The following is a 20,864-nucleotide window of genomic DNA, read 5'->3' on the forward strand; positions in this document are numbered from 1 at the left end:
TATACTTCCATTGGACAGCTTTCAAATGTGCCTTGAAACCTTTAATACAAGAAATATTGTAGATCTGTGGCTAAAACAAGAACCAAACCCTTGCCTCAATGACAAAGGAGTTACATACATATTTCCAATTGTGTCTATACTTTTTGGGGGGGTTGATCACTTATGTTCCATAAACAAACTGAAGCAAAAATGTAAGCTCAGTGATAAAAGCTGAAAGTCAAGAAGTTAAACCATATATCAGCGTTTCTGCACCCCTATATGAGGCTGTATCTTACTTTCCTGGCCCTATTCCATCCTCACTCCATCTTATTTATAGAAATAGGGAAATAGTTGGTAGTCTCAGACCAATGCTAAAACATTTTTATTTGTCTGTTAATTTTATAAATGTATATTAAATTATTATAAGCCTTAGCTGTTTGCCTATTGGATTTCCATTGCAGTAGACCATGCTTTTAGATTAAAAATCTTAAATATATTTTTATGCAAGTTTCTTGTTTCAGACTTCTTAATTATTAAAAGGATACTAGTCTAGCATTCTAACATACTACATCGTTATTAAAAGAATCTTATTTATATAATTAAATGATGAATAATAAGTTGCAGCATAAATTAATTGCTTACATTGAGTTGTCAGTTCATTCAACTAACCTTTCTGTGTATAGATCAGGCTTCGTCTTGGGTGGCAAAGGAACTAAATTAGACTGTGACTTAGTAGTTCGGCAAGGGAAGGTGTTAAAGGGCTGCGGTGATGGCTGTGGAACTGGCCTTTGGGGAATATCTACAGAGAACAACAAAAACAAACAATTGACAAAAAACATTTCACTGGGTGTGCAAAAAGCAAAGTTCATGCTAAGGATCATTCAAAAAGGGATTGAAAATAAAAATGCTAACACTGTAATGCTCTTATCAAATCTGTGATACATCTTCATCTAGAATCTGTTTATGCTGTGATACATTCTTCATCTAGAATGCTGGGCCTGGTAGCCATCTTTGGCTACTGAGAAGGGCAACCAAAATTATCTGAGGGCTCAAACACTTTCTCTACAAGAAAAGGCTAGAATATGTGGAACTCTTTAGCTTGGAAAACAGGCAACTGAGAGGAGACATGAGTTAGGGATATAAATTCAAGCATGGCGTGGAGAACATGGATACAGAAAGTTTTCTGACTAACTCAAAACACTTGTCCAAGAGCCATCCAATAAAGTTGATTGGAAGGAGATTTAAAACACACAAAATGAAGCACTTCTTCACATTAACTTGTGGAATTAATAACCACAAATGTAATAATAGCCATTAACGTGGATGGCTTTAAAAGAAATTGGATAAATTCTTGGAGGACAGCTTTATCAAGAGCGATTGGTCTTGAAGATTCAAAGTTTACTCTGACTTAGGGGCAGCATGCCTCCAGATAGAATTCGCAGGGGAGCAATGGTGAGAATGCGGAATCTATCTATCTCCTCTTTTGAGCACCCTAAAGGCATCAGGTTCACTACTGTGAGAAACAAAATGCTGGACTAAATTGGGCTTTGGCCTGATCCAGCAGGACTCTTCTTACATTCTTAAGCATTCACATGAGCTGTATTATATGCTATAGCAAAATAATTGAGCAAGGTCAACACATTAAAGTCCTATTCGTGTTTGTGTGATGTTATTGGACCATACTTTCTATATGAACATCTAAGAAGACTTCTAATAAGTTGAATCCATGTTGCATGGTCACTACTGGCTCCAAATTTGCTCACTAATTCCATATCAAGTACAGTTTGATAGCATTCTTAGCATACACTATTGTTAGCAATGCAGTGGAATAAGTAAGTGGTTCAATGCAAATTGAACTTAATCCCCATGGAAGTTCCTTCCTTCAACTTCTTCTCCAGAACTAATTTCTTCTGAGATATCTTTGGTCTCATTCCTTAGTATTAAGTTTTAACAGAAAGGAAGACTAAATAGGTTCACTGGGTATTATGATATTAAAGTAAGAATAATACATTACATACTGTCAGGTTCCATCTGAAAGAAACATAAAATAAATTAATATTAGTGTTGCCAGTTCTTTATTGATTAACTGCATGAGTTTCACTCAGTATATCAACATATAACTTGTACAAAGGTTAAAGAAATCAAAGGAAATATATCTTTCAGCTAATGCAGGAACATGCATGTACATGTCATAACAGGCATTATCTTAGAAGAGGTAAGAAATATTTTTAAGATAGCACGCTGCTATGTTTTCCTTCCTTCCTTCCTTCCTTCCTTCCTTCCTTCCTTCCTTCCTTCCTTCCTTCCTTCCTTCCTTCCTTCCTTCCTTCCTTCCTTCCTCCCTCCCTCCCTCCCTCCCTCCCTCCCTTGTAAATAATTTTCATAACAACTTACAATTTGCCTGATTCTGGACATCTATTCAATAAATCATCACATCTGTAATTATTTTATATAGTTTATAGTTTTAGATCTAATTAAGTTTTGCTAAAGATGATTTTTGAAAAGTTTTATTTATGGACTGGGGAAGAATTGATATCTAAGGTCAGCCTTCCTCTTTTTCGAATCCTTTTGGCAACAAATTGATTGGGGTCCTCATAGCTTTCAAAAGGTTAAGTGTGGAGAATGAACAAACATAATGACCCAAAATTATTTTTCCTAGAGACTATTTCTTTAGTCTCTAGGGAATTTAGGGAGGATACTTCCACACAGACACTCAGCTTTGCCCCAGTGCCCTCTGAAGCATTTCTGCACTACTTCGTCAAGGTTCCCCTGTTGCTCACCTTGTTGCCCTCCATCGTCCCATTGAACTAACCATCACTCCCTCCAACTAGCCCAGGTGGAAGTGTGAAGAATGGCAGCCAGACAACCATCTACTCCCATTCTCACTCTTCCATCATTGCATTTATTGTGGTAAGGAAACAAGAATATAGGAGCAGCAGAGTCATCCCCAGAAGTTTCGGGAACTTGGGAGAAAATCACCAAGGTGCCATGGAGCCTTGGCTGCAGAGGAGAGGGGCAATCCTGAGACGCAGGAAGATGGGAGTTCCTGCCAGTTAGAAGCCATCTGCTGTCAAGCCCCTGAAGAAACACTACAAAGCTGTCTCTATGGGACTTCCCTTTCTAGAGAGCCAGGGAGAGGGCCTTGATACAAATACAGTATTCAGAAGCCATTAATTAAACAAAGAGGACAGAAGTGTTTCTTAAATCTTGGGAGGAGAGATAGTATTAAGAAGAGACTCAGGATAATTCCTCTCTGACTGAGGAGAAGCACAATCAGACTTGCAAGACTCTGTGACTATCTCAGTAAAGTATAGCTCTAGTCTTCCTATGGAGTTGGTCTCCTGATCTGGTCTACTTCAAAGGGCTGACCCGCCTGCCTCAGCTTGCAACCACATAGGCACTTTCCCCATTGCTGGGGAGATAAGAGGAGTTTCTTCTACTCTATACTGTGCTGTTGGCAGCACAATGTTGGGAAGGTCTGTTTTAAAATCTTCCACAATTTGGGTAGGTAGCATGTAATAAACTTACTGTAAAAGAAACCAGAGTGTTAAAGGCTCAGCTTCTAATTTATCACTTAAATTAACCCTATTTGAACCCACTTTATTAAGGAAGCAAACAGATCCTGGAAACTAGTTCAAGGATTAGTGAGATTCAAATTGGAAGCTCTAAAAAAGATCAAATATAAGAAGTTAAATTGAGAACAGACTACAGTTGACGTTTTCAAAGAGAGATATTATATACAGATATACTTACTTCTGTCTGTCTTTCAGGCATCTGATTGTTCCTAGAAAACAAGTAAAATTAATAGTACTTTCTGCAAATACTATTTAATAAAATTGTTGATCTATTTAAGAAATAAAATACAAAATAAATCTCAGCAAGTAGAATTGCATTATCAGTAATTGAAATGGCATTTACTTTTCTAGGTAATTTGTTGTTCTAAACAAAGAAAAGTCATTTTGGGCAAAAAAAGGAAGGTAGTTGCTTTGCTCTTCCTGGATGAACTTAAACAGGAGAGTTGAAATACAAAACCTTTACTTAGTGCCTCTGTTTATGCAGTATGCTAAGCCAAAATCAACCACGGTTTAATATGCAGTATGAATTGGACATTGTGGTTTGCAAACCATGCTATATAGATGGTTCATTAAGTAGAATATGGTGAAGCAAACCATGCTTTAACATGTTAGGCAGATTCAACCTTTGCCTATATATCAGTGTGTATATAATTAGCCTGTCCAGCATTGCAAATTAACTTTTCAATATATACCAGAGGAAGTCCTATGCATTCTTCCTCTTGCCAAGTGAATTGCAGAGAAATCTAAACATTAGAGCAGTTTAGGGGGTAGCTGAATCCAAATTCTTTAAACGTGGGCAAGGGGGTTTAAAGAGCAGCACTGATTGCAAAGCCCTGCCACTGAACTTTTCCCCTGTCTCTGCTCCTCCCTAAACCACCTTCCTGGAGTTGTTTTAATCCTAGTAGTGTTCATAACTTATTTCAAAAAAGGAGAAATAAGGACTTAGAAGGCAGGACAGGTAGTCCTCATTTAGCGACTGCCTCATACAGCAACCATTCGCAGTTACAATGTCAATGAAAAAGTAGCTTGTGAATAATCCTTGCATTTACTTCAGGAAAGCTGAAGTAAGATCATAAGCACAGTTGCTGTTTCAGTTAGCGACTGCTACGCTTAATGCCTGAGTTGCCAGTCCCAGTTCTGGTCGCTAAACAAGGACTACCTGTATTATGGGGCAATCCTGACAGATGAGGAAAAATAGCTAAGGAAGGAATTTTCATGCGAAGCATTTATGTCCCCTTCTTTAGGTTAGCAGAACAGATATTAACACACAAAATGGGCTACTGACAATACCTATTTGCATTTCAGTTATGTGACATTCTGGTATATTTGTGTTAGAGCTTAAAAATGAAAATGTGGTTTTCAGAGCTCTTTCAAAAGAACACTAGAGGGCACTTTGCTAACAACAAGTACATAGAATTGTTTTCAAGAGACGTAGCCCACCAGTGCACAGCACCTGTCTAGGCTAATGCTGAATTATTTAAGTTTTACAGATATAGTTACTTTATGGGTGGCAGAACCCTCCTAGAGGAAGGACTGTTTTTTTCATATCTCTCAGTTGGTGGCAGAGGAGGCTTCTGTATCTTTGCTAAATCTTCTGCCAGAGACCTAAAAAGGGAGAGAGAGAGAACAGCATTTGAAGGAGAATTTCTTTGTATTGTGTCAGACTCTTTCGCTAATTCTGATGGTTTATATTACAGAAAATTAAACATTTACCTGAGTTTTGGTGTCAGAGCCTGGAAAGAAGGAAAGACAAGGATAAATAAAAAAGTTGAAAAATAAATTAAAATATTGTAGGAGTTTACTAGAATAAAGCCATCTCTTACCATTTCAGGAAAAGCTCGTTTGCCTTAATTAAAAAAAAAATGAAAAGAGGGAAGAACAATTAGTTATCCATCACTGGATTCAGAAATCTAGACAGCTGCATTGACTTTAAGAGAAAGTCATGATTGAAAGTCAGAGCATATTAACATACTATTATGAAGAAAAAAAATGTAGTAATGCCATCCTCTCATAGAACATGTTAAAATATTCATATTTTACGGAATCCTTGGTGTTCTCTGAGCTTGGTTGTTTTCTTGCAGATGTTTCATTACCCAACTAGGTAATGTTTTCCTTGCTAAAAGGGAGTGGGGTTTGCTCTCTGTTTATATATAGTAGCTTGCCCTGTCAGTGTTGGTGGGGGTGTTATTTTCTCCATGTTGGTTGTTTTCTCCTTGGTAGTAATCCATGGGAACAGTACTACACAACACATCCAACCTAACCAAATACACTAAGATTGAAATACGCAGAATCATGGACCTCATCAACCTTTGCCTCACTACCTACATTTAGTTTGATGAACAAATATCCCACAAGTTAGAAGAACACCCCAGGAATCAGGACTCATAGCAGAGATTGTAATGCAGCATCTAGAAACTATAGCACTTCCATGCATACAACCAAAGTATGGATCCGGTTTGTAGATGATACCTTCAACATGATAAAAAAGGAACTACTAGAGAAGATACTGTACATGAAACAATCAACAACCTCTTCAAAGGAATAAAATTCACAAGGGAATAAGAAGACAACTACACACTACCCTTCCTGGATATCCTCATCAGCCAAGGAAATGGTGGCAAATTAGAAACAGAAGTCTATCAAAAAACAATCCACACTAACCAAGTGCTCAGTTACCAAAGTAACAACCCAACCTCTCACAAGAGGAGCTGCGTAAGAACATTATTCAGATGAGCACAAACATACTGCAGCAACCCTGAACAGCAGAAGAAGGAAACAGACCACCTGTACAACATCTTCCAACAAAATGGATACCCATGCAACTTTATCAAAAAGTGCCAGACCACTCAACCCACTACAGTACAGCACAACCAACACAGGCTATGAAAAGGATAACACTGCCATTCATCAGAAACATCTCAGAAGCAACCAACAGACTATTACAACAACATGGCATCACTGTAGCACACAAACCAACTAAAGCCCTCCAAAACATCTTAAGTAAATCAAAAGACCCAATAACTCAAGAAGAAAAAAAAGGAGTCATACATACAACATACAGTGTAAGGACTGTAACAGCCACTATGTAGGACAGACAAGCAGAAGACTAGCAGAGTGGATCCATGAACACCAATTCACAGTCAGAAGACAAGCTAAATCCAAAAATGTGAGAGAATTCCTGGAAGCTTGGTATTCAGACAAGTCAGCCATCAACAAGCACATAGAGATAAACACACCATTCAAAAGAGACAATAAAAAGGAAACAAAAAGATCAGAACACCTCCTCACCAGCAATCAACACCCAGATAAACAGGGATTAACACCAGGATTAACACCAGACAAACAAGCAGTAAACTATACCCTAATCAAGGATTACCAACTCAGACAAACCATCAAGCAGTAAACAACAGCCTATTCTAGGATCTACCAAATTAAAAACAGCACCCCCACCAACACTGACAGGGCAAGCTACTGTATATAAACAGAGAGCAAACTCCACTCCATTCTAGCACTGAAGATGTTACCTAGTCGGGTAAACATCTGCAAGAGAACAACCAAGCTCAGAGAACGCCAAGGACTCCGCAGTTCAACCCTGAGCTACAGATATTCCCTTCTATTGGTATTCATGTTTTACTTGGAGGTAGAGCACACCCATGTTGCTGTGTGGACAGAACTTCAATGTAGCATCCCTAACTAGGCCTTAACAGGAGAGTCCCCTAAAGGAAATCCTTGTTGTGAGTAGCAGTTGCATGGTGGAGTTCTTTTTCAGACCTCTGTGCTTGATACATGAGGGCTTGGAATCAGGGTAGCTCATCAGGGACACAGTGTTGAGGATGGGACCATCAGTGTACTCTGCTGTTGCTGCAACCCACGACTGCCCTGCTCACATTTGGTTTTATGTGAATGGGGCTGTCACCCTGTACAATAACCCTGTAGAAATGTTTCACATCATAATACGTGATGACAACGTAGGAGTAAATAAATCCATAATTTGGCCAGTTTGATGACAAGAACATTATCTTAACACTGCCTGTTTCCTTTCTCCTGGGTGTATATGATGCAATATTCTCCAGGAAGACCGCAAGAACATTTCAAAGTCATGCTCTCAGATTTGCACTAACCTGGATTCATTTCTAAATGTAAAGGATGTTGAGGTTGAAATTAGAAATGTTCTCTTTCTGGAATGCCAAAAGAAATTACAATGCCCTTTGAGAAACTGCTTTAATGTTAAAGTCCATTAACCGTGCTGCCTTAAGCATGGTGTGTTCTTGTTCTTTTATTTGATAGATCAATCAACTAGCCTCTTTAGGGGAGCTCTCTCTTCCTTGTTGAAAACAAAAATTATGGAGTCCCATTTAAAATGTTCTTGCAAAGAAATAATAACACTTTTTATCTTCAGCTTTATACTTCTCTAAATTTATATTCTGACCTTTGTCCAATTTTTCTGTGGTTTGAAGCATACACTACAATAACTTCTGATATTTATAACAATCTTCCTCATCAGACTCATCAAAATTATATCTCGGTTGAAAAACCTCTTGCTAACACTTGCCCAGTGTGTTCTGAAACTATACTTTTCATCTCATCACCATCTATTTTGTAATAGCCTGCAACATATATTTGTCCACTGCCTTCTCTTTTTTCAGGCAATGAACAAAGCCCACAGTTAAAAAGTGATGGCCATAAATACATACTAACCAGCTCCAAGGCTTTCTCTCTCAAAGGGGGGCCCAGGTCGATCCAGTGGTGGTTTTTTGCTTCTGTCGACAAAAGGAGCTGGTGCTGGAGTGAAACCAAAACAGATATTGGATCAGATATTGTGTTAGTATCTCCATGTATCACTTCCACAACACAAAGTCATCTTACTCACTTTTAGAATTCTAATAACAACTTCGATTCAAGAATTGATTAAGCTTAAAGATTAGCTTTAACTGCCTGGATGTAATAGCACAATTTGGAGTGCTGTTGATACCCACATTTTTTTTTTTTACTCTATCAAAAACCCTTTACAAAATAAAATCATTTTAAAAAATCAACATGTATTCAAATTAGGATTGTGGAAAGGTTGGGAAGGCAGAAGGAATTTTTGCTTTGAATAGTGGAAATATGTTAAATGCAAGAAAGTAAACACACTTACGTTTAAAGAGATTTGCACTTTTGTCTCTGTAATTCTCATTATTGTTTGAAGGAGAACTGAAAGGTGGCTGCTGAAACACATTAACAATAAAATAATAAAACAGAGTGTATTTAACAGTATGGTACCTAACTTGATTTTAATTTGTTGAAATTATTTTAGGACACTCCAGAGGTGCCAACAAGGTATCAGAATGAGCAAGTAATATAGACCTGCCCCTTCTATCTTCCATAAATACCCTTTATATCTGAATGGATATCGAAGTAGGCTAAGATATAAATAAAAAGTTTCCTTCAAGTCATGCTTGAATCCTGGTGACTTCCTACACATGCCTATTTAGGGGTTTTGACAATAACATATAAATGATTTGCCTTTGCTTTCTTCCACACTGTTTTGTTTCTACGTCCCAGGCTAGACTATGGCCCTGCAGGTTGCTCATCCAAGTATCAGCCAGGCCTAACCCTGCTTTGTTTTTCAAGATCAGCCAAGGTTGGGGTGGGGTGGGGGTGCTGCTATTCATTTGACTGAGATACCTCTAAATTTATTTATACTTTAGAATCCTTATACTGAAGAAGGCCTCTTCAACTCTGAGATGCAGAGTATGGCCTGAAGACACTCTATAGAGAACAAAGCAAACACTTCAAGACAGTTTGGGTAAGTTATGCCAGGAAGATTATACAGAAATGCAGACATTGCTATACAGCAGTCCCTCATGAAACAGAAGTAGGTAGCTATGTTTTTAATCCTTAGGAGAAATAAATATAAAAATAAATTATTTGAACTTCCAGGAAACATACCCCAAGGCGTCTGCTTCGAGGTGCTCCTGGTACAGGGCTGGGGCCAGGCCTCTGTGGTGGAATGGGAGGCTGAAGAGACGTTTTGCCTCTCTCTGTTGCAGGTCTATCTAATAAAAGCAAGCACATTTACAAAACACACACAGCCCTTTTCATTGTGTGGGCTATTTATTTATTTAACATATTTCTATGTTGCCACAATCAAAACAGCTCTTGCAGCTTCCATAGGGGAAAATATACATAAAAGACACCCAATATAAAAATAAAAAGCGCCACAATTCAAAGAAGATAAAAATAAAAATAAATCAGGGAAGGTCTCTCCAAAACAGCATGGTCTTTAAGAGCTTCTGAAAGACCAGCCACAAAGAACCTAACCTGACCTCTACAAGGAGGCTGTTCTACAGTGTCAACACTGCAACAGAAAAGCAGTGCCTGAAACTCCCAAAATATGTTTTTGCACCAATTTCTTCCTGTTAGATCTAGTCAGTCAGGCTAAAACTGGCTGGAGAAGGTAGTATCCGTAGGTATCTGGATGCCAAGCCATGAAGGGCTTTATAGATCAAAAACAGGACCTTAAATTGGACCCTCAAAACTGGTGTTATATGCTCCAAATGTTGAGAGCCCCAAAGTATGCAGGCTGCTGCATTTTGGACCACCTGCAGTTTCTGAATATCCTTTAAGGTCAGCCCCAAGTAGAGTGCATTGCAGTAATCTAGACAGGTAGTGATGAGGGCACATCATTTTATATTTATAGACACTTCATTTATTTTTATATTTATATTTAAGGTGGCTTTTCAGAGACTATTAATGAATTCCATAATGCAGTTTGACAGAGCATACGAACATTCTAAAAATGGATTAGAAAGAATTATTTTAAGGGGTCAGAAAATTGTTGCTAGGCATTACTGCTAAATGGAAAAAGTTCTCCACATCTCTTCTGCAAAATAACACATTCCCCCTCTCAATGATTTGAATAATGAACTGCTTGAAATCAGATTTAAAATAGTTACCTATGTATTCTGAAGTGGCCGGAATTGGTTTGGGAGGAAATATAGCATTGCGGAGGATGTCCTCATCATTTGATGGAGGAGGTTCATAATCTGCATCATTTTCATTCTCAGCTTGATCATCAGGCGTTTCATAATCAACACCATCTCCAACTTGATCATCATCTGGACTTTCATAATCATCACTTTCATCCTGTCAGAACAGATGTGTCCTTTTGCTAAAACAATCTATCATATCAAGATTACCTTTCAGAGTACAGAATTAATTCTATCACAAGCCACAACAAAGAGCAATATTTAATACACACACACACTTCAGAAGCTAAGACTCCTATTTACAGAGATTACCCTGATAGGATGGTAGAACAGCTAACCATGTAGCCCTTAATTTTGGTAGTCTGTATAAAGCCTAAAACTCAATGCCTCTGAGATCTGCCCCAGTAAAACCCTCTACTGTTTTCCCCTTTGACCCACAGGTCCTAGTTTGAACTCAGTGGTCCCAGTTCAAGTCTCCTTCCTGTGGACTTCAAACAACTAGAGAATCTGAAACTAGCATAGGCTTATGCTAGTTCCTGTGGCACTGCATATTTTCAAAAATTATTTAATTGTGATATTTATATATTGCTGGCTCCCCAAGGACTGAATTGAAAGATCCCTCATTTAGTTTTGCCAGGGAAATACATTGCTCAGAGAATCCTTGACAATGGCAACTTGGCAACTTGAAATGTGGTATGTTTAATTCACTTGTGCCCTCTCCAAACATGTTTTATCTGTTCTTGAACCTGCATAATATGTATCATTAGAAAGCGGAATTCTCTCTGATATTTTGGCCTTTTTTTTAATAATGTTCTTGAGAAATCTGGATATATTTATAATTTCCATTTCTATGGCTGCTCACTCATGCACATCTTTGGATGGCTTACAAAGGTTAAAAACAATATAACCTTTATATATGTTGTCACATTTTAGTAGCAGCTTCAACCACAAACTCTTAATAAAGTAAAACAAAGAGTACAGTAGCAGTCTTGTCATCTTCACGATAATTCCATTTCTTTCAAAGTTATTTATTGTACTTTAAAACCAAGATTTAAGTGCACAATCTATGTCTAACTAGTGCTTCTTCAAAAATTGCCACTGAGAAATATCATCATTATTTTCATAGCCACAGAAATGGGTAAATTATTCTATATATGGGAGCAATCATACCAATTGCATTTGAAAGTTAAATTAAATTAATATACATTTTCAATCAACCAAATTTATTTTTTGCCTGGGTGTAACTTCCCATGATAACTCTTAAAGAATAAATGCAACCCTTGCCCCAAATCCCAAAATATACTTACAAAGGAGGACCAGCCATCACCATCCTCTTGTTTATATTCTGTGGAAAAACAGCAAAAATCATACATTTCTTAATACACAGAAGAATATAAATATCCAAGTTCGAGATAGTTCCCCATTTAACTGTTAATGCATAGGTAGCAGAGGATGGTGGGACAGCCAAGGCTATCATTTCAGTGGAATACATCCAAATGTTCAACTGAGACCGCCGAATAATATCATGGAGGGATTATCATGATCTATCACATAATATATACAAACCTGATTTTATGTGATAGATCATGATAATCTCTCCATGATATTATTCGGCGGTCTCAGTTGAACATTTGGATGTATTCCACTGAAATGATAAAGCATGAAATTTCAAGAGTCCTGTTTTGATGTTTCATGTATTCAGGTTATGGCCATTTCCCCACCAGTGACTTATAGCATCTTTTGGTATCAGCCTGTCTTGTTAAGGCAATGTCAAAGCTGTCCTCCTTAGTATTACATCAGCACAAGGATGGTTGGATGATACTAAAAAATGCTGTAAGTCACTAGTGGAGATCCTGCCTATATTGTGGATATTGAGTGATGAAAATGCATATCTGAACTCATCCATAGCTGAAGGAGAAATATGACCAAAAAGAGGATGCTAGGAAATGGTGAGATGACATAGGAATATAGCTTCAGATAATAAAAACCCAGTTGGTAGTTGTTATATTACTGTACAATTCGTACAACAGGAAGTACATAAATATGTGGTATTTATTTACTAGGATAGCAAGAAAACTTTGAGATAGGCAGTAGTTCCTATTCAGACATAACCATTAGCACAATAAGCTATGGTTTATCAGTTCAAGAATGAGTATTATTTTTATGTTGCCTACTTAATTCTGATCACGGCAATCTTACTACAACTCTTGGGAGAACATATACATTAAGAACATGCCTTAACAGAAACCCCCTTTCTCGTAAGCTATTTTAAAAAAAAAAACAGGCCATACCACCTCCAGCTCAATTTCAGTACCAGAAACAAGGTTCCAGACAGGGTATTTTATTAGCTGGTCCTGTCCAAACATCATATTATCATTGTGCCCAGAACTATCTTACCATTTCACAGAATGAAGGAAGTGCCTGAAGCAATAGACACTTCAGCGGGTGGGTTAGTGGTAATGAGGTGGAAAATCCAGTTGTGTCCCTCATGCTATATGGCCTCACCTCCTCATTAGTCTGCTGCCCTCATTGTCTAGTGGGAGACAGCAACAATGCTGTAGAAAGATTTAACTGCCAATTTGTTCATTGTACGTGGGACAGAGAGAATCCTATCTTGTCCTTCACTTCAAGCAGGAAAATGTCTTGAATCTGCCCTGTTTGTACCCTGTGCTTTGTCCTCCTGCTGTTCCTTGTCTCCCATCTTCTTAGAATGCTGCAGTTAATCCTGAAAGACTCTTTAAGATGCTATCTATCCACCTTTTATGCCAGAAAAAATGCTGGCATAAAATTTGCTACAATCCCTATCCTGCCTCTGTCTGTTTTGTGTCACCACTGAATAGTGCCGCCCTAACTTGTGAATGTTCCATTTGGTTTTCTCTTCTGTTTTGCTGGTCTTCCCTTTCAGCATGGCACCAGCCAGCCATAAAGATCATCATGAATTAGGACACTGGAGCAGGAATATGTTTAGTCAGGACTCTGCTTGGCTTTTCTAGGCTTCTAGAAGCTCCTCCTTCTATATTCTGTTTGAGCATCTCACTAGTTAAAATAATGTGAAACACACAGGAAGACCCCAGAAAGCCCCAGAAAGGAAGAAGACAAACCCTGCTGTGACTGTGTAACTTGCTAGGAGAACTAAAATTGATTAGCTGTTGGGTAACTACCTTCATTGCTCCCCCAGGACTGGGAGGAAGCAATTGAAATGGACTCATATATGGGAAATGACAAATAAGTAATGAAAATCCAGCTCAAATAATATCCTTCATTATTTTCTGGACACTGGAGTGAGGAAAAACAGAGCTGTTGCATCTTCAGGTAAACACAGTACATTTCAGAGTACTATTAAAGCAGAATAGTGCTAAAGTGGTCCCTTTTCTTCCTTAAATAAAATAGTGGAGCTCTGTTCTGCTCTCCTATCCCTAGTTGGACCCTGGAGAGAAGTTGTGGTTATAAACAGAAAGGTGGTGGATGAGGAAGTGATGAGTACAAAGGAACTTGGCAAACAAAATGCTAATGAAAAGGGTAAACATTGGGAGAGAGATGGTTAGAGTTGAGGCTAGTTAATTACCAGGAGGGAGGGAATATACAATATCTCCCAACACTTTGCAAACCAACTTCTTATCATACCCATTACTGGACACCTAACTCTGCCTCCAAGGAACAGGTGGCAAAGCATAACAGATTTTATACACCTTGATGCACACCCTGATTGTTGAATTATGTTCTCAAGGCAGAAGAATTTTTTTACTGATACAGCTAAAGACTTACAGTTGTCTCACTCATGGGTTTGTGGGAGGGATGACGTTAGAGCAAAATCACATGGTTAAGGGAGAAAGTTGATATTGTCAGGCAAGTGAAAACAGAGCCTATGATTAATCAGTATTGAAACAAGATATGATACCAAGCCTTTAAGCTTGTTTTAATTCTGGGTAACCATAGTTTCAAAAGATCAAATAACAAAAGCAGCACTGTGTTGTGAGTTCCACCCTTTCTTTATGCGTGTTGTGATATCACACACAAATATAAAGGGGTGGAGTTTGCATTGCAATGATACAATGTTCCTTTCATCATTTTGATGAAAGCCTTCAATCCTGGGAATGTCTCTGGGCCTGTCAGTAAGAATGGATGGAACAGAGATAGAAGTCTGAGGGACAAGCAAGATGCAAGTTTTGTAAACAGTCTGGCTTTATTTATTTGTTCAATTTACATGGCTTTGGTGGAAGCCCAAAATATGAGTGGGTTTATAGCTGCAAAATGGGAATCCAATTATTTCTTTTAGTATGTCAGCAGGAGTACAAGTAGGAAAAAGGGTTTTGTACTTGTGCTAAATTTTATTTAATGTTTCCACTCTTCAACTTTCATTGTTTTAAAAGCCATTATTATGTATAAAACTGTTGGCTCCAAGGTAAATTGATTATATTTACTTCTCATTGAAATCATTTGAATTTAACATACTGTGATTAACATTTCACATTGATTTCTGTAGCATTAAAGTACAACCAACGTAGCCTAGAGCCAAACCACAGAGTGGGAATATTTCAAAAGAAAATTGATTACCAGCATGAATATTGGTGCACACAGACAGGCATAATAAATGTTTTTACCTGTATTTTCAGGAGACTTCTGTATCTGTGTTCTGTAAAATTGGAGGAGAAAATAAGCAAATGAGTGTTTTAGATGACAAGATGACAACAAACATTTGGTTAATTTAAATTTCCTGATTGCCCTGGCTTACTGTTTATGGAAGACGTGAATATGTGACATTGTCCCTAATCCAGCCCTGGCCCTAGGGCAGCTTCCACCTCCCTTTTCTTGCATCAAAAGGGGTATGTCTTCCAACTTTTGCCAGCCCAAACAGTACTATGTTGTCTGCCTGCAATACTTCATTTCATTGTAACTAGTGCCTCCACTCCTTCTAGTATGCTATTGTGGATACACCCCCTCCCATTCAGTCACTGGTAGCTGTCCTCTACAGCCATTTCCTCTCTAGCTGCAGTGCTGCCTGCCCTCCTTCAGAAGGACCTTTGCATGTAAAGCCTGGAAGGGAAGTCTCAGGCCCCTATGTGAGCTCCTTATATACCTGAAAACATTGGTGTTTTGGAACACCAGTGCATACCAGTTCCTCTACGGACAAAGCACTGGTCTACCACTAAACGGTTTAGGAATTTCAGCTGGTGCTAGCGGACAATGTGATAGCTGCTCTCATGTTCCTGTCCCTCCCTGTCATCCTCCTGAGACATATCCTATGGGAATATCCCATTTTTAATGTTTTTTATTATTATGTTTGTGGTTATTTTGCTGTATAGTTTTTGTGTTTTTTAAACTATATGCCACTCAGAGTCATGTATGTGAGATGGGCGGCTATATAAATTTACCAAATAAATAAATAAAGGCTGTGCCTGTTGCCTATTCTACTGCAGTTTTACAAATTCCATGGGATACTTAGAGGTGCTGTGGCCACTGGCTGCCAAGATTCCCCTGTAACACCAGTTTGAGATATTTGGGAGCTGGACTGAAATTGACAACCGTTCTGCCAGTTTCCCTTTCTGAGCCAAATGACTAGAAGAACAGTAAGCCTTTTTTTAGAAGAACAGTAAACCTTCCCCCAGGTCTCCTGTTAAATGTCTGTCCAAAAGCAGCCCATCTGACAGATCAGTGGACTAGAGGATGGGTGGAAACTTCATCCCACATACCTCCTCCTCCCACAAACCTGTCAGGTTGCCAATTTTTGGATAGGGGTTTACCAATCTTACAGTAGACTGGTGGACTGATAAACAGATTTACTGTTCTTCCTATCAGTCGGGCTTTCAGAAGACTGGTAGACCTATGTTAGCCCAACTGACAGGTTACTAGTATAAGGCACACTTAGGCAACTTGATAAGTGGTTAAAGCCTCCATCCCAAGCACCCATCCTGACAAGCAGATCTTTTACTGCTTGTAGCTGGGACCAAGGAAATATTCGTCCCTCCCCCCCCCCCACTTCTTATGTGGACAGGACCCCTATTCTGCTTTTTGGCTGAGATTGAATAGATCAACCCTTCTGGAAGCTGGCATACTTTCTCAACTTGTGCCCTGGGTCATAGCACTTTAGCGTTGCCATGCAAATGAGCTCTGAATGTGGGCAGAACATATTAATATCTAGTTATTAGACACATAAAATGGGTGTTTTACTCCAGCTGAAATATGCAGAGTGTGCAAAAGTATATTGTTTAGATATAAATTCAAGTCTTTTAAAAATGCACGCCTATCTAACAGACAAACTGGAAGAATATTGGTAAAAAGTTAATAGGCTGACAAATTAGACCACTTTGCTTTGAAAACCACAGGAACTTCTACTTAGTCTGTGCACTTTTGGCTTCACCTGTATTTCATGACAGTTCTAATTCCCTTTCGTTTTTTTGAAAATAGGGCAAATCAATGAGGAAAACAGTATATCAGAGAACTTCAGTTATATTAATATCACTAATAGCAACTGGTATTGAATTAGTAATACCAGTTGGTATTATTGGCCAGCAGTGGTTTTCATAGGAAATGATATTTAATTCTATTCCAAAAGACAGAATTAACCACCTTCCCCTGAGAATTTTGCTGTTGTGTTGTGCAGATTGTTTGCCCCAGTGTACTTTTAACAACATTTCCTTTTATTGTTTATAGGCAAAGACCATGAAAACTCTAAGGCACAATTAATGAATTTTTCCCCACTGCTGCATTTATAGAGACTCTCATTACACAGAAATTCTAACAGTCTTCATGTCCCAAAACTAATGTGACTTGTTCCCATGCAAGGGGCAATTATGCCCACAGATAATATCAAATTCTTTCCTAAAACCAAAAAGTTATAGCACTTTTCTTAAAACAATAAAAGCAGAGAATTTAACAGAGCATCACTCTAAAAGCCTTGTACTTACTTCTCTAAAGGTGGGCACTTTTAATACCCTGAAAAGTATCTGCTGTCCCTAAACTATCCCCGGCCCCTGAGTAAAAGTGGACATACTCCACTATTTACAAAACATTGAATTCAGCCATTGTGGTGCTGGGGTGAAGTTGTGGGACTAAGAGCAGCAAAACCCAGGTTAAAGTCCACTCTTGGTCATGAAAGCTCCTGGGTGATTTTGGGCCAATCATGTTCTATCAACTCATTCTACTTGACAGATGGTTTTTCTGTGGTGGAACAAATGGAGGAGGGAGTCCCATGTATGTTTTACTGAGTTCTTGGAGGAAAGGTAGGATATAAATCTAAATTATCATAATGACCCTTTGAAATAAGCTGGACTGAGTACAGCAATTGCCCCAAAGTCATAAAATGAGCTTCCCTGGTTGGGGTGGACTTTAAGCTGGGCCTTCCCATTCCTAATCGAACACCTAATACTGTACCATTATATAGCTGGCCTACTCTATAGCAGTGAAAATGGGCAGGGAATGCTTTTTGCTCTTAGAGTCCCATTGTATGAAACAAGAAGTATGAATTAAACCATCCAGATTACAAAAGAATGGTGCTTGGGTCACAAACCTTTATTGGCAGTATTTGCTATTACTGCCACACAGTAATATCTTAGCTGAACAAAGCAGCTTTTACACTGGACCCAGTGTCAAAAGAAGATTACGGTATTTTTCTTTTTTGTAACTGTCTCTTCCAGACTAAATATTCAGATGCTTAAAAAAAAAAACAAGCTTAACTTTCTGTAAATAGTTTCATTGCTCAATTCACAGGCAAACCACTGGAGTCAGCTGTGAAGCTAATGAGACTAGAAACCCCAGGCACAGAAATTAATGACCCTTATTTCAAGAAATGTGCTCAACATTGCAGTCAGAATGGAGTTGCTGCAATGGAGAACCATGTTAACTCTGCCTTAATCCTTTGCCCTTGAAAGAAGATCTACTAATTAGCAATTGTGTTTAAAATATATGACATGGCACCATTGGCTTGTGAGACTCCCTAACACTTCATCCCACTCATTGGGTGCTGTTTGCAGAGGCAAAATGGCTCAGTAGCATCCTGAGTGTTGCATTACATTTTGCAAAGGAGCACCTGTCACTGAATTACAAGGGTCTACCTCCTGCTTCAGTATGAACAAGAACCCAAGTACTTTCTTTAAAATAAATTCACAAATAAAAACGGGGTCATGAGTGAGCCCTCTCAACTGCAGCTTCATAGCAGAAGCCTGGAAAGGAAGGACTTCCCCAATGAGGACGAAGGAATCGTTTTATGAGCTGGTTTTGAAATCTGTTGGTGAATCTGAAAATATTGCCCAACAAATGGCTTTCAGTTTAACTAACTTAATGTGCTAGCCAGGAATGAAGCTCTTGGCATTTTCTCCCTATCAGCTACAGTTGTGCAGCTGATGGGTGAATAAACCCAGTATTACTATTGAAGAGAATGTAAGTGCCACATCATACATTCATGAACATAATTCTTTATGCTGGTGTCTAATAAGAAGCACTCTGTTGCAATATGGTGATCCCATTCATATGGAGTTTTAAAATTCATGTTGATTCATGTTGGATGATTTGTGCCAGAGTAGCTTTGGTTTTGTTTTTGCTGTGGTTTGGTAACAAATACTGTCTCAGCTGAGCACATCTGAAAGCTGTTGTATTCATCCTAACAGCTGGAGGTACACCCTCTCCTGCCATCTAATGGCAGGAAGTCAGTCTCAAAGATTTTCATTTACTATTTTAACAAGAGAAAGATCCTAAACTCTTCCTACCTTTTTGGAAAGATGCTTTTTTTTTCTTCATGCCGATTTATTTCCTGACTTAGTTTGCTTAGAATGCTGAGATGAGAAAGGAAACAAGGGGTTATTAATAAAATAATCATTATATTAAACTGTATACAGTATGTAGAACTTGTTTATGGCTTAAATGGGAGAAAGAGTTCAATGTGCTCAACTTCAGCTGGATTTACTCCATTTTTTTAAAAAAAAATACAACTATTGAACAGAAAGATTACATGAGTTCTAGCAGGAGAGTGCAAGACAAAGTCAACATGCTGTTACATTTTCTTAGCTCCATGACAACTCCGTTTTTAAATGGAATTGTAGTGAAGGATTAGATCAATTTTAAAGCACACACATACTGCGCAATTACTGTACTCACTGAAAAACATAACAAACTTAATGTTTTAATGCAAAAAAAAGGAAAGAAAATAGACAAATAATAATAAATAATAAACAGGTAAAAGTTCCATATTATCATAAAATTTTTAGTGATATGTTTGAAGTAAGACACATTACATTGAGGTACAAATTATTTTATCAACAGTGCTGGAGACAAAGACAGGCCTAAAAAGAGGAGGGGTTATAGTCCCTCTTTATAGACTAATGCAAAGTAAAAATACAGGTAGCCCTTGCTTAGCGACTACCTCATTCAGGGACCATTCAAAGCTATGATGGTGCTGAAAAAATATCTTTACAACCATTGCCCACATTCATGACCTTTGCAGCATCCCTCAGTCACATGATTGCCATTACAATCAGTAAGCATTGGCCTGTGCCTGACCTGTTGTTCCCCCCACCCCTTTGAGGAGCAGAGAGACTGGAGAGGAAGGGATTACAAGAGAGTAGCTGACACACAATGGGGAATACACATTGAAAGGAATGCATGTGATTAGATATAGCAGCCAGGTGTTGCATTGGATATAACATATCAAATGCCTAGTGAGGTCAGTGAGACTATTAGGGTATAACTATGTGGTAATGAGGCAGGAATACAAGAACCATGGGGTTGTGAAAGAACAAAGAAGCAGCATTTCATGAACTAAGTTTCTTTCTAGGGAGTTACTTTCTTTTGCTTCCCCAGAACTCTGTATCTTGCATACCTTGGCCTTCTAAATGTTTAGCAGCTGAGCTAACAGGGTTCCCCCCCCCAAAAAAATTGTTTTACTGAATTATAAGATACAAATAATACATCATAGAATACAAATATTAGCAGGGAACAGTGGTATTTATGCAATATAAATTAGAAATTGTTAACACTATGATGATTTAGATAAGTTAAACCTTTAAAGATAAGGAGAAAAACATTTGTATCAATGTTAAATACGGTTTCTAAATAAACATAAGGTTGCTCAAATTGTATGCTTAAAGCTGAGTATAACACTGTTGGACAATTGCATTAAATTATTTTACAAATACAAAAAAGGTCTTCACTATATTGTTAGAGATATAGATATGAGAGAGAGGGAAAGGGAAGGGAAGGGAAGGAAGGAAGGAAGGAAGGAAGGAAGGAAGGAAGGAAGGAAGGAAGGAAGGAAGAAAGAAAGAAAGAAAGAAAGAAAGAAAGAAAGAAAGAAAGAAAGAAAGAAAGAAAGAAAGAAAGAAAGAAAGAAAGAAAGAAAGAAGCAAGC

The 20,864-nt window shown here is 38.2% G+C and overlaps 1 protein-coding gene across 1 annotated transcript in view; it reads right to left on the reverse strand.

The window, feature by feature from the left end:
* The window catches only part of LCP2 (lymphocyte cytosolic protein 2), a 57,291-nt gene that overhangs the window by 8,178 nt on the left and 28,249 nt on the right, over window positions 1-20,864 (reverse strand). The window contains exons 4-16 of the mRNA XM_088133621.1: window positions 19,228-19,293; window positions 15,127-15,158; window positions 11,833-11,870; window positions 10,493-10,682; window positions 9,486-9,592; window positions 8,692-8,761; window positions 8,253-8,336; window positions 5,378-5,400; window positions 5,268-5,287; window positions 5,055-5,159; window positions 3,733-3,763; window positions 2,854-2,866; window positions 649-778 (exon numbers count right to left, since the gene is read on the reverse strand). Of these exons, the coding sequence (XP_087989747.1) occupies window positions 649-778; window positions 2,854-2,866; window positions 3,733-3,763; window positions 5,055-5,159; window positions 5,268-5,287; window positions 5,378-5,400; window positions 8,253-8,336; window positions 8,692-8,761; window positions 9,486-9,592; window positions 10,493-10,682; window positions 11,833-11,870; window positions 15,127-15,158; window positions 19,228-19,293 (909 nt within the window). The remainder of the gene's footprint in view (window positions 1-648; window positions 779-2,853; window positions 2,867-3,732; window positions 3,764-5,054; window positions 5,160-5,267; window positions 5,288-5,377; window positions 5,401-8,252; window positions 8,337-8,691; window positions 8,762-9,485; window positions 9,593-10,492; window positions 10,683-11,832; window positions 11,871-15,126; window positions 15,159-19,227; window positions 19,294-20,864) is intronic.

The sequence above is a fragment of the Python bivittatus genome, unplaced genomic scaffold (assembly GCF_059951505.1).
Source record: "Python bivittatus isolate LINGU-HERP-01145 unplaced genomic scaffold, Pbiv_v1 ctg000080_np1212, whole genome shotgun sequence".
Taxonomy (NCBI): Eukaryota; Metazoa; Chordata; class Lepidosauria; order Squamata; family Pythonidae; genus Python; species Python bivittatus.